At 33.2% G+C, this 14,875-nt stretch overlaps 1 protein-coding gene across 1 annotated transcript; it reads left to right on the top strand.

The window, feature by feature from the left end:
• Positions 1 to 225: 225 nt before the first annotated feature.
• On the top strand, positions 226 to 14,517 carry LOC132727757 (CLIP-associating protein 1-like). The gene is made up of 8 exons (XM_060713335.1): positions 226 to 352; positions 6,804 to 6,882; positions 8,100 to 8,143; positions 8,676 to 8,735; positions 9,767 to 9,858; positions 11,412 to 11,487; positions 12,437 to 12,537; positions 14,396 to 14,517. The coding sequence occupies exons 1-8, from the start codon at positions 293 to 295 to the stop codon at positions 14,502 to 14,504; spliced, it is 621 nt and encodes a 206-aa protein (XP_060569318.1). The 5' UTR covers positions 226 to 292; the 3' UTR covers positions 14,505 to 14,517.
• Positions 14,518 to 14,875: the final 358 nt, after the last annotated feature.

Genomic DNA, 14,875 nt, shown 5'->3' on the forward strand with positions numbered 1-14,875 from the left:
TAAGGAAATAGATATAGATATTAAACTGTATTGTATATTTTTCAGGTGTCAAAATATGATATAAAGAAAGAAAGAATCAAAGTTTTTAGACATTTGGGTGCTTCAGACTTGCATTTAAAAACAGTCTTGCTTACGGTTATTGGACTGCTAGCCCAATTTATCCAAGCACCATGGCGACATGAACTCTTTTCTGACTTTGTGCTAATGTGACGACACAGGATACAAGAAAGCGACAACAATGTTACGAGGTGATGTCAAGGTTTAGTGATCCACGAAGCTCCCTGTCATGTGAATGATATGGATGCACTGGTGGAAAGGTTTGACAGCTTGGGTAACCTGCAGCAACTACAAGGTAAGTTCTAATGTTCTTTAGGAAAGTTGTTTACTAGCAAATTTAATACTTTGATCACCCTTGATTGGTAATGCTTCATTCTTCCAGCTTATTTTATATTGATAGCAAAAGATTTTGATTAAAGTTTTGAGTATCATTTGGAGATAGTTTAAAATGACATTATGTCCATACAAGTGTCAATTGCTGATACATGTAAAGATAAAAAGTCAAAATATCTTTATATTTTGCCATAATTGTTTTCGATTTTATATTTAATAAGCAAGATAACTCGCATAACACAATGAAATTACTTTACATAGCATCTGGAATTTATTGGTAAATGTCACATTGATTAAAAGAGAGGGACGGTCTTTTTGCTGTTATTAACTCACCTGTCGCAAAGTGACATGGTGAGCTTTTGTGATCGCTTTTTGTCCGTAGTAGGTCTGTCTTCCGTCCGTCCATAAACTTTTACTCTAAACGACATCTCCTCGTAAACCACTAAGCCAATTTCATCCAAACTTCACAGGAATGTTCCTTTGGTAGTCAACTTTAAAAATTGTTCAAAGAATTTAATTCCAAGCAGAACTCTTGTTGCCATGGCAACTGAAAGGAAAAACTTGGAATATCTTCTTTTAAAAAACCAAAAGAGTTAGAGCTTAAATATTTCGCATGAAACGTCATATAATGGGTGTCTACCAAGTTTGTTCAAATAAGGGCCCTTTGGTTAAAATTGACCCGCCCCAGGGGTCATTGATTTTCCTTATATGTATATAGTAAAAACTTAGGAAATCTTCTTAATAAAAACCTTAAGAGCTACAGTTTAGATACTAAGCATGAAATATCTTGTAGTGAGTGTCTACCAAGTTTGATCAAATAAAAGCCCTGGGGTCAATATTGGCCCCTCCCAGGTGTGGGGTTATTGTTTTCCCATATATATATATGTAAAAACTTAAAAAATCTTCTCTTAAAAACCCCAAATAGCTAAAGCTTAGATATTTATCATGAAAAATCTTCTAATGGGTGTCTACCAAGTTTGTTCAAATAAAAGCCCCTGGTTAAAAATTGACCTTGGCCCAGGGGTCTATATACAGGTGAGCAATTTCAGGGCCATCATGGTCCTCTTGTTTTGTAGTTTTATTTATTTTTCCTAAGCATTATTAGCAATTACTGGTCAATGAATGTCTGCTAAGAGATAAATTTATTTTTAATTTGTGGATTTAATATTAACAGGAATGTTATTTCATATAAGCACATTCTAATTAGAGATAATTACTTTCAAGTTCTCATAACATGTAACATGATTCATTTCCTTAAACACTGTAAGTGGCTTAAGTGCTTGTTCATACCAAGATAAGTTAGATAACCTCACTGTGTGCTGGAACTGGGAGAGGTTAACATCCTTTGCCATAGGTATAGATCCATCCCAGCCTGCAAATATGTGTTGTCTGATTTATTTATTTCTATCACATATGACAGTGACAAAGAAGTCTTGACTATTTAAAGCTATTGATAAAATACAAAATGGTAAAAAAGTTTGTATTTTTAGAGTAATATGATGTTGAGCTTGAACGAGCACCTGTGTTTTTTTCAATGTTAGGGAAATTGGTGACAGGGCCCATAATGAGAGGGGGAAATTGTATCGCAGAGGGTGAGAAAGGAAAATTTAGAAACAGAAAGAACAGTCCATTTTATGTCAAACTAAGACAAAAAAACCAATATATTTTTTTTTTAAATATAACAATGTCCTTCACTGCCCTACTGTAATGACAAAATGGTTCTCAAAAAGATTGTTTTCTTTACTTTTGGAATGGATTATTTTCTGAAATATGGGGAAATATATACTTATTGTGGAGGAGAATGGGATTGAAATTATGGGGCTGAATTTCTGTCCAAAATTGAGTACTTATATTATATTGATCTTTTTGAAAACTGTTGCATGTCTCAATGGATTTATTCAGGTTGATACAATTATGTTCATCATGCTAAACACTGCAGATGAAATTGATTTCCTACAATACATGAGGCAATATTCATCTGTTATTATCAGCTGTACTGGCAGCTAAATAAATATTGTTTCTTTGGTTACAAATAACGATATTGTAAATATATCTGATAGTCTTTTTTTTATATGTTTTTCTGTATTTTTTCTCCTTAGCAATAAATGTTAAGGGCTATATTGTTTTTTTGCCCTGTCTGGAGACAGACAGCCATTTTTATTTGATAAGCAATTTTTTTGGATAAACAATGTACGGTAACTAACAGTACCACTAAGATTATTATGATATTTTAATGTTAGGCTACAAGATAGTTAAATAGAAAACTAGATAGATAAAAATAGTGAAAAATGTTGAAAATAATCTTTGATTTTCTTACTCAGAAGCAATGTTCATTTCTCCAGGGGTGTGTCTGTATTGGTATTTGTTGTGACGGCGGTATTGAGCTATATCATTTTACAGCTTTACTGTGTTGTGGCTATCTGCCGTAGCATGTTTTATTAATGTATATATTGTAATTGAAGTGAAATAACACAATATATAGCATATGGAAGATATTGAGAATGTGGTTGAAAAAGTGTAATTTGCCATGAGAGAAATAAAAAAATAGAATATTCGTGTTGTGAATGATAAAACTGTATTAAGAGTGTTTTATTGGATTATTGATTGACCAAGTTTCATTCTTTGGAATATAAAATTCCTCAGAAAACATTGCGCAATGCACAATGGTTTATGAGATGGGATTCATTGATTTTTTGGGCAACAGTAGAGTAAATGCTTGTGGAGCAAATTGTTTTGGTGTTCCTGGTTACATGATGCAAAAAGAAAGTACAAGTTTATTGACTGATAAAGTCCTACATCATATCTTGGTAAGGAAATTAAGGGGTTGTTATAGGTGCCTGCCCAAAGCATATCTGGAACAATTAATGGAATCATATCTGATTAAAGTCGGCTCCTAAATAATGCTACATGAAAAACATGGAAAAAAATTAAATTTAAATTAATATTGGGTAGCTAGTATTCACCAGTGTTAAGTTAGGAAGTTGCCATTCATTCTGACTGCTGCATGGACATGCAAATAGACCTGGCTTTAAACTGGTGTCCTAGGACAGTTAAATCAATGAAATGAAATTTTCCATGGAGCATATGCTAGTATATACTTCCTTCTGTGTACCTGTTACAGTTTCTCTTTGTTTCTTAATAACACCTTGATCTATTGATTTTTTTTTGCAACCGCCTCCATGGTCGAGGGGTTAGAGTCGATGACTTCTAATCCAGCTACCTCTCTGGCATGGGTTCGACCCCCGGGAGATGCTTTGGTAGTTTAGCGCGGAGGAAGGTAGTCTAGTACTGGTGTAACTCTCCAGGAACGATTGTTAGGAAACTTATAACCCACCGATATGACTGAATACTGTTGGAAAAAGGTGTAAAATGAAACAAACAAACAAACAAACAAAGACTGATTTTTTAGCCCACCTGAGCACAAAGTGCTCAAAGGTGAGCTTTTGTCATCACTCTGCGTCCGTCGTGCGTCGTGCGTCCTTCAAAAAATGGCGTCAAACTTTTCAAACAACATCTCCTCCTAAACCACATGGCCAATTGCAATCAAACTTTACAGAAATGATCCTTAGGTGGACCCCTTTCAAAGTTGTTCAAAGATTTAAATTCCATTAAAAACTCTGGTCGCCATGGCAACCAATAAGAAAAACTTAAAAAATCTTCTTCTAAAAAACCCTAAGAGCTAGAGCTTAGATATTTGGCATGAAACATCTTCTAATGAGTGCCTACCAACTTTGTTCAAATCAAAGCCCTGGGGTCATAATTGGCCCCGCCCCAGGGGGTCATTGATTTTCCCTATATGCATATAGTAAAAACTTAAAAAATCTTCTTTTATAGAACTCAAAGAGCTAGAGCTAAGATATTTAGCATGAAACGTGTTCTAATGGATGTCTACCAAGTTTGTTCAAATAAAAGCCCTGGGGTCAAAATTGGCCCCGCCCCGGGGGTCATTGATTTTCCTTATATGTGTATAGCAAAAACTTAAAAATCTTCTTTGAAAAAACCCAAATAGCTAGAGTTTAGATATTTAGCATGAAACATCTTCTAGTGAGTGTCTACCAAGTTTGTTCAAATAAAAGACCTGGGGTCAAAATTGGCCCGCCCCAGGGGGTCTTTGATTTTTCCCTATATGCATATAGTAAAAACTAAAAAAATCTTCTTTTAAAGAACCCAAAGAGCTAAAGCTAAGATATTTAGCATGAAACATCTTCTAATGAGTGTCTACCAAGTTTGTTCAAATAAAAACCCTAGGGTCAAAATTGGCCCCGCCCCAGGGGGTCATTGATTGTCCCTATATGCATATAGTAAAAACTTAAAAAATCTTCTTTTAAAGAACTCAAAGAGCTAGAGCTAAGATATTTAGCATGAAACATGTTCTAATGGGTGACTACCAAGTTTGTTCAAATAAAAGCCCTTGGGTCAAAATTGGCCCCGTCCAAGGGGGTCATTGATTTTCCTTATATGTGTATAGCAAAAACTTAAAAAATCTTTTTTGAAAAAACCCAAATAGCTGGAGTTTAGATATTAAGCATGAAACATCTTCTAGTGAGTTTCTACAAAGTGTGTTCAAATAAAAGACCTGGGGTCAAAATTGGCCCCGCCCCAGGGGGTCTTTGATTTTACCCTATATGCATATAGTAAAAACTTAAAAATTTTCTTTTAAAGAACCCAAAGAGCTAAAGCTAAGATATTTAGCATGAAACATCTTCTAATGAGTGTCTACCAAGTTTGTTCAAATAAAAACCCTAGGGTCAAAATTGGCCCTGCCCCAGGGGGTCATTGATTTTCCCTATATGCATATAGTAAAAACTTTAAAAAATCTTCTTTTAAAGAACCCAAAGAGCTAGAGCTAAGATATTTAGCATGAAACATGTTCTAATGGGTGTCTACCAAGTTTGTTCAAATAAAAGCCCTGGGGTCAAAATTGGCCCCGCCCCAGGGGGTCATAGATTTTACCTATATCTTAAAAAATCATCTTTTAAAGAACTCAAAGAGCTAGAGCTAAGATATTTAGCATGAAACATGTTCTAATGGATTTATACCAAGTTTGTCTAAATGAGAGCCCTGGGGTCAAAATTGACCCCGCCCCGGGGGTCATTGATTTTCCTTATATATGCACAGTATAGCAAAAACTTAAAAAATCTTTTTTGAAAAAAACCAAATAGCTAGAGTTTAGATACTAAGCATGATACATCTTCTAGTGAGTGTCTACCAAGTTTGTTCAAATAAAAGCCCTGGGGTCAAAATTGGCCCCGCCCCGGGGGTCATTCATTTTCCTTATATGTGTATAACAAAAACTTAAAAAATCTTCTTTGAAAAAACTCAAATAGCTAGAGTTTAGATATTAAGCACAAAGCATCTTCAAGTGAGTGTCTTCAAAGTTTGTTCAAATAAAAGACCTGGGGTCAAAATTGGCTGGCCCCGGGGGACATTGATTTTCCTTAAATGTGTATAGCAAAAACTTAAAAAAATCTTCTTTGAAAAAACCCGAATAGCTAGAGTTTAGATATTAAGCATGAGACAATTTATAGTAAGTGTCTACAAAGATTGTTCAAATAAAAGCACTGGGGTCAAAACTGGTCCTGCCCCAGGTGTGTCATTTTTTAACTATATGTGTAAAGAAAAAACTTGAAAAAATCTTCTTTTAAAAAACCCAAGGAGCTACACCTTAGATGTTAAGCATGAAACATATTCTAATGGGTGTCTACCAAGTTTGTTCAAATAAAAGCCCTGGAGTTTAAACTTGCCCCGTTCCGGGGGCCTATATACAGGTGAGCGACTTCAGGGCCATCATGGCCCTCTTGTTTTTACTTTTTGCCATGCAGTTGGCTCTTGAGGTGATTTTGAGTTGATTGAGTCAAGGTCACTAAGTCTAAAAATAGATTTTACTTATTTTTCCTCTGAGAAATGGATTTAAGCTGCGTCAAAACAATATCAGGGAATCCTTATCACTCAATATTGCTGTATCATTTACATTATAATATATATGTATATATATATATATATATATATATATATATATATATATATATATTTCAAAAAAAATTAATGCATTACTTATCAAGATATAAGTAAGGGTGATATAACAAAAGAAGTTTTATGCCTTAGATATTATAACCATTCTTTGGCACCTACTTAATGTAAGGGATACCTTTTGAGAACATCATGTGAGCATGTGAGAAGTACAGCTTGTTCCTGGTCAAAGTGTCAAGTGTTGTACAAGACAGCCTACCATAGTTGCCATTTTAAAAAAAAAAATTTGATAACTTTGTAGTGAAGAATTCACCAACATCGTAGCAGGCCAAGTCTGTGCGATCATTTTATTGATAGACTGATGTAAAAAGTTCATATTCTTGTAATAGTTTGTGTTTTATATGGGCCGCTATATCAGACATTTGTATTTTTATATTTTACAGATTTCATTAAATGGATTGGAGATTCTTTGCCTTATGATAGATAGAATGGGAGAAGAGTTTAAACCCCATGTTACTACAGGTATAACAGTCAGTTACATAAAAAAAGACATTTCAATATTTAAAACTGATGGTTATAGTAAATTACGGTCTCCATCAAATGTGTTGAAAATAAAGCAATTTAGACAACTTAAAAGATAAAATTGTCCTATGACATCATAGTAATGTCACGTAATTGAGTGATATTGAATGAAGATTTTAGTAATACATCACAGTATGAGGAGAGTTAAAGGAGCTCCACTGAGGTCTAATAGCCTTAAACATAAAATTTGAAATTCTTACATGGATCAACTTGGGAATTTAAAACTGAAAAATGTGAAAAGGTAATAGAGATAGTCAAATATACTAGTTGTCTAAGTATATGCTAGGAATTCGATTGGAATTTGATGTATTAAGTGCAGGCCCTAGCAAGATTTGAGTCAAAAGTGTATAACCCTTTTCATTTCTTAGGTCATTTCGCTAAATAAAATGATAATTCTGAAAAAAATTGGAGTGAATGAATTAAAATGATTATTCTGAAAAAATTGGAGTGAATGAATGATCGGAAATTTTACATAGGAGTTAATTTGATAGACCTACATTAAATGGTGTAAAATCTGGAAATATTAATTCCAGTCGCATCATGTCTTAAAATGTCAGTTGTGTCTCTTTCATGCACCAAGTGAACACAGCAACGCTAAGCTATTCATGTGAATAAATATATCCTGCATTTTGATGAAAATAGTTCATCTCAGTTAGATAAGAGAATTTTTTATTTTCATTTGAACTTAAATCTATAAGCTGCCTGTTTCCAGATTCATGCTAATTTTCATGAAATTTTTTAAAATTTATCAAAAAGTAAAATATTGTCTAGTGAGCAAAGAATGAAATTTACAAATTGCAGCACTTGAAATCTGCATATGTTACTAAAAAATGGGAAAGAATATGCAAAAAATAGCCCTGACTCTGTTAGTTACACAGTAGAACTGTGGCAGTACATATAAATCTGTGAAATCAGTCATTAATTGAATTAACATGATTATAAATTATTTCTTGAACTGTGAATAATTTTACTTCTCTTAAAATTAAAAAAAAAAATTCTCTTGGTTGATTTTCTTGAAATATTTTGGCTCATTTTGAGGCAGGGAGCTTTAAAAAGATATAATCTAATGTAACTAAAGTTATTCATTTGACCAAAAATACTTGGTTTATAGTATTGGAATGATAATAATTGTGTCATTTCTCTGTTTTTTTCCATAGTTTTGACAGCATGTATTGATAGGCTTGGTGACTCCAAAGAGCAAGTGAGTATTCTTGATCCATGCTAAACTTTAGTAGAGGAACTTTAATATTTTGATAAAATTTGAAATTAGAGCATTCACCACTGACAAAACTATAAATACACACAGATGCTCAAGTCCAGTTAAAATTCCTTCATGCCTACATTAGTGAATTCAGGAGCATTTGGACATTTATGTTTTTTTTATGTTCAGATGAACTGTGACAATAATAATAAAAACCAAAATGAAGATTGTCCATTGTTACACTCTCTGTTAATGTGCTAGTGCAATGTCATTTGACAGTTACGTTTTGCTAATACATATCATACTACCAGGGCAGTCAATGCATAAATCTGTGTTAGTGTTTTTACATTGCTCACTGAGTTGTGCATATTATAAACAAGCAACACCAGCACATGGTCATGTGTTTCTATCTGTTAATGCAGGTCTTCTTCTCTGTTTATGTATACCTGCATGCATTATTTTTGTATGCAAGAATATGTGTGAAATCATCTTGTTTTTGGAACAAGACTGTATTGCATTCTATATGTTGTAGGTGCGAGAACAAGCCCAACAGTTACTGTTGAAACTCATGATGCCAGCATCAACCCCACAGGTAAATTTTATAGAGTATAACTGGTAACCACTTAATTTGCTAATCTGGAAACAACTTAATTTGCTAATCTGGAAACAAAAATAAGTTAGTGGCTTAACATCTATCCAAGAAAAAGTTTAAAAAAAACCCAAAAAACTTCTAAATTTAACTGGTACATCTTTAACTTCAAGTTCAAAACAGTCAATTCTGAGTTGGTGAGTTAATACTAATTTGTTTTTGTTCAATTGTGTTGGAAGCTAGAAGCTTATTGAAACACTCTTGAATCAGTTTGAACCCACACGACCAGCAATCCTTAGAAGGATAAAAATGAACAACTAACAAGAATAGTTTTACTTTTGTAAAATATAGCATATAATTTCTTATTCTGATTGACGGGCAGCAATGTATTTTTTTTTACCTCTACATATAAACATTAGATAATTTTGAGTTCATTCTAAGTGGTATGTAGTGAAAACTAGAAGCTTATTTGAATCACCTCCAAGTTTATTTCCTGAAACTTGCTAGTACTGGTGACTTATGGGGGAATATGGTTGTCACCCTAGGAGGGTTTGAACCCACAATTACAGGGTTGAGAAGCAGACACATTAACCTCAGACTGTTCCATAGCTACCTGTTTTGTTTGTTTTCAAACATTCAAGACAACAGGCCTCTATGGTCGGATGGTTAAGTTTGCCGACTTGAAATCACTTTCCCCTCACAAATGTGGACATGAACTTGTGATTCTTTTATATAAAGAAAGCTATCCAGCCTGCTTATGGAAGTTGGTGGTTCTACTTAGCTGTCTGCTTGTGATTAAATTAATACACAAAAGGGGTACCTGTAGTATTCTAAATAAGTAAAGCGTAGAAAGTCACCTTTTGTCCCTTACAATGTTGATATGACTTAAAATTCCACAAAACAAACAAATATAGCATAATTATGATTAAATGTATATTTCTCCGCATTAGAGTTGTATATATTGTACACTGTGATATAACAATGTGCTTAAATATTGCAATCTATGTATAATTTTGTATAATAAATGTTTTCAGTATGTGTTTGAGAGGATAATGGGGACATTTAACCACAAACTGTTTCATGTCAGAGAAGGTGTATTGCTTTGTTTACAGAATACAATCAATAGGTAAGATGTTTGATCCTCATGGGTATCATTCTGCATGGCATTACATAATTCCTGACCCAATTTCAACATGAACTAAACATCTTCAACATTTTCTTAATGCATAAATGTGTCTAATTCTATTTAACATATTAGTAGATTACAATAATAATTTCACAACAAAATATTTGTGAACAGAACAGCATAATTATGTCAATGTTTGTGGTTAAATCTATTGTTACTAAAATAAAAGGTCAAGATAGGGGTCTATAAATTTCTGTGCACTACTATTTAAAAATGTGGGTTCGTATCAAGTCAGGAACTTAGGATTTTTTTTGTAAGATGGAGCTATACTGGGAATTTCAGGAAGGTTGATGGCTATACTAGGCTCATGCTTGAAAAATGTTCAGAGGAGATTCTAAGGTCTCTCTTAACAGTAGAGCTTGAAAGTCAGCATAAAGTGTGACCTTCACTGTATACTTGCTATTTCAACGTCACCAAAAATAAAAAATGTGTTATATATTAGTGAATTGATTTGAGTCTTGAGCTTGCTATATAAAGTTACTTGGAGAGATTTCATCATCAAAATACTTTCATTCAATTGATAACTTTACAGAATTTTGTCACATGTAGACATCACGGACTTGCTGTACGTATTGTTTGCAATGTTGTTCAAATGTGTCGTAAATGTTTTTATGGTATATGAGAAAGAACATCAAGTTTGTAATGCTTTTTCAAAAATAGTTATGGATTTCTTGCAATGACTTCAGCATAATTTATTTCATTGATTTTATCACTACTAGGTTAATGTTTATGTATATGTTTTAATTCTAGGGTAGTATACAGCAAAGCAGTGCCAACAGATGAAAATTAGTTTGCTACTCGAATATTGTCCCTTGGGATGCCAATTCTATAGGGCTAATTATCTCTTTGCAAATCATCTCTATTGTGTATTATGTATCATCAATACTCATAATAATGTAGATAATTCTATTGAGGTGCAAGAAAAGAATAAGTTTTTAGAGCTCCAGAGATGAAATGTCTAAAATTAAAATTTGAACTTTACTTGTTTCTCATACCCACACTGAAAAACCTGCAAACTTATGACCCGTCCTCATTGTACTTGTAATAATACAAACATTTAAAAAAATAGAGGATATTAAATGTGTGTAAATTCAATACTGAATTTATTGTACTGGTTGTATAAAATTGTATATTATGTGAGCCTATGGTAAGCATAATATTATTTCTTTCAACTAGTTCAATAGATCAAGTCATGAATTTACAGAAATATAAAGTTCCAATTATCGCATAACCAACATAAGAACAGTTTACAGTGAAAATTATGCTTTTTTGTTAATGACAAGCCTATGGTATAACGCTAACATTGAGCGCTTCTTGTCAACCATGTTTGTATAAAGCAAATGATGTCACATAAAAAAATATGCAAGACCATGCAATACCATATTAACAGAGTCCCACAGTTTGTGACAAGAAGATATTAATAGGGAGTCAATTAAAGTATTAATTATCATGCCATAAAACTGTATTTACAAAGCTTTTAATTTTTCGTACAGGTATGGGGCAAGATGTTTACAATTGTCAAAAATTGTGCCGTCAATCTGTAAACTCCTTGAGGATCAGACACCACAGGTTTGTTTTCTTTTAAGTGAAGAACATTTATTTCATACACAATATCTTATTTCAACCATTCAAATTCTGGGGCTATCCCTCTCAACCCTTTGACAGCATCACACTTTTTGTTAAGTTTTACAACTTTTTGTACAACTTTTTACCTTAATAAGATAGAAATGAAGAAATGTCAACATCTCTGCAGGTTGAGTATTTTTTAACCTTAACAGCTGTAAAGATATTTGTATGTAACTTCACACACTTATTTGTGATCATAATAGGATTCCACTGTAAAAGGCCCGTAACTGAAGAATGGATTTAGACAGAATAATGACTCTTATAGAACTTAGAAAATTATTGCTTAAAAAAAAAGCTTCACATGCATCAACAAACAAACCTAAGGTATTCACTTGAATCTTTGAATGTTTTTGGCAGCTTAAATGCATATCACTGTCTAAGTCTTATTACAGTGATAAAGCTTTTGACTGAATTATAGCGCTTTGTGAATAAGAGAAAAATTTATGGCTTAAATTTTACATGAAATATTAGTCTTAAAATGACGACCTGTAGGTATTAATTTGAAATTTAACACGTTTTTGGCAGCAAAATTGGAGGTCATTAACCAATGTCCATAATTCTGACATAGTTTATGACTGAATTACGCCCTTTGTATATTTAGAAAAAAAAATTGTTTTAAGTTTTGCATTCAAAACAACTAAAGTAATTCACGTGAAACTTGATATAAAATATGCATGTCTAGGTGGTCCCTATTGGAGGTCACTGTCTAAGGCCCATTGATCTTGACTAAATTTTAACCCTTTATAAACTTAAGCCTTTTTGGGCTTAAGTTTTGAGTGTAACATTAATCTTCCAAGTTAAAAATGAAACAAAAACCAACTACTGATTGTAATTTGAAAAAACTGCTTTTGACTTTGTTCATTACTATTGTGTCTCATAATTTTATATTCAGGTGCGTGAGGCAGCTTTGAATACATTAGCAGAGATATACAGACACGTTGGTGAGAAAGTACGAAATGATCTTACAAAGCGATCAAGTATTGCTCCACAGAGGTATTTTCTTCAATCTCAAATCTTAAGTTGTTAATTTAAAATATCACGTTGATTAACCAGTTGAAAATATCCCATCACAGAGAGTTTAGTACATACAAGAAATGAAACTTTAAAGAGGACATACACTGTATAAGTTGTTAAGTTAGCGACACAGAAATATTTGCAAATATCAGGAATTGATGAAAATCTTAAAAAGTTTCTCTAGTTTGGATATTAACCAACCAGTCATTAATTTCTACCCTTGCACAATTTGCTAATACTTCCGGAAGCGAAATGTCTGGGATTTTAAAATTGTAACTTTTTGACACATGGAAATATTCACTTATAGTTATACCATAGTCACATGCTATCTTATGGGCTGATGGTTGTTGGCCTAATTTGTTTGAATGATATACATGTTGCCTAATGTTAAGACATGCTCAATATATGACCATATAAAAATTAATTCACAAGTGTTTCTGGTGGCATTGAAGTGTGCATATGCTAAATTGTCATGCAATTTACAGTTGCCAGATTTATAGGCCAATGTCTAGACATAGGACACATTGTAATTTTAGCGTTATCATTATGGATGTAAACAAGATGCATTACTTACTGATGTCTGGTGCCCATTGGAAATTAAGAAAGAAATTTTACACTACAGACTGCTCTTTACTTGCCCTACGGAAATTAAGAAATAAATTTTACACTGCAGACTGCTCTTTACTTGCCCTACAGAAATTAAGAAATAATTTTACACTGCAGACTGTTCTTTACTTACCCTATGGAAATTAAGAAATAAATTTTACACTGCAGACTGCTCTTTACTTGCCCTACGGAAATTAAGAAAGAAATTTTACACTGCAGACTGCTCTTTACTTGCCCTACGGAAATTAAGAAAGAAATTTTACACTGCAGGCTGCTCTTCACTTGCCCTACGGAAATTCAGAAATAAATTTTACACTACAGGCTGCTCTTTACTTGCCCTACGGAAATTCAGAAATAAATTTTACACTACAGACTGCTCTGTACTTGCCCTACGGAAATTCAGAAATAAATTTTACACTACAGGCTGCTCTGTACTTGCCCTACTGAAATTCAGAAATAAATTTTACACTACAGGCTGCTCTTTACTTGCCCTACGGAAATTCAGAAATAAATTTTACACTACAGGCTGCTCTTTACTTGCCCTACGGAAATTCAGAAATAAATTTTACACTACAGGCTGCTCTTTACTTGCCCTACGGAAAATCAGAAATAAATTTTACACTACAGACTGCTCTTTACTTGCCCTACGGAAATTCATAAATAAATTTTACACTACAGGCTGCTCTGTACTTGCCCAACGAAATTTCAAAAATATATTTTATACTACAGACTGCTCTGTACTTGCTGTACGGAATTCAGAATACACTTTACACTACAGACTGCTCTGTACTTGCTGTACAGAAATTTAGAAATACATTTTACACTGCAGATAGCTCTTTACTTGCCCTACGGAAATTCAGAAATACATTTTACTCTACAGACTGCTCTGTACTTGCCGTACAGAAATTCAGAAATACATTTTACACTGCAGACTGCAATGTGCTTACCGTATGGAAATACAGATATACATGTTTTACTGTGAAATTGCTCTGTGTTTTCATATTGAAATTCTCATTGACTAGATAATTCATACATTATCCTATAATCTAGCTATCTTTTTCCCTCCAAACACTTTTCTCCTTCTGTCTGAAATCTAGTGACTGTCAAAACAGTGGACTGTGTGTCTAATGGTCACATTTCTTGTACTTAGTTACATTTCACCTGTGAAGGAAAAGTGATATGTTTCATGGGAGAAAATTAAATATTATTCTTTTTTTTCTGCAAATTTCAGATTAAATCAAGTTTATGCCAAATTTGATGAAGTTAAGACGTCAGGAAACATGTTGGCCACAGCAGACCTTGGTGAGTTCAAAATTTACCAAATCTTTTTATGTTTTTGACAGTAATCCACAATCAATAAAAACAAATGCATTTAATTTTCTGATTTTGTCTTGAGAGCCACACAGGTAGTGTTTCTACCAGTCCTCGTGAATGGGAGGTCACATGTACATTGTGTGTACAGCTTCAAGATAAGAAATAATGGAAGAAGATGCTAAAATCCAGTACACTCACAGGCATCTTACTAATTAGAGGAGTGGAGTGATAGACAATGATGTTTATTTAACACAATGATAATTTTTAATGGCTCATGTCTTGAAGGAGGCATTTTAAGATTGACTTTAACTTATATGGGAGATGTGAAACTTGTTCATTTTCCCTAACAGTCTCCTGTGTAACAAAACAACAACATATTATTTGTGGTTTTTCCTTT

The sequence above is a fragment of the Ruditapes philippinarum genome, unplaced genomic scaffold, assembly GCF_026571515.1.
Source record: "Ruditapes philippinarum isolate M1 unplaced genomic scaffold, ASM2657151v2 ctg8031_1_1_1_1, whole genome shotgun sequence".
Classification (NCBI taxonomy): domain Eukaryota; kingdom Metazoa; phylum Mollusca; class Bivalvia; order Venerida; family Veneridae; genus Ruditapes; species Ruditapes philippinarum.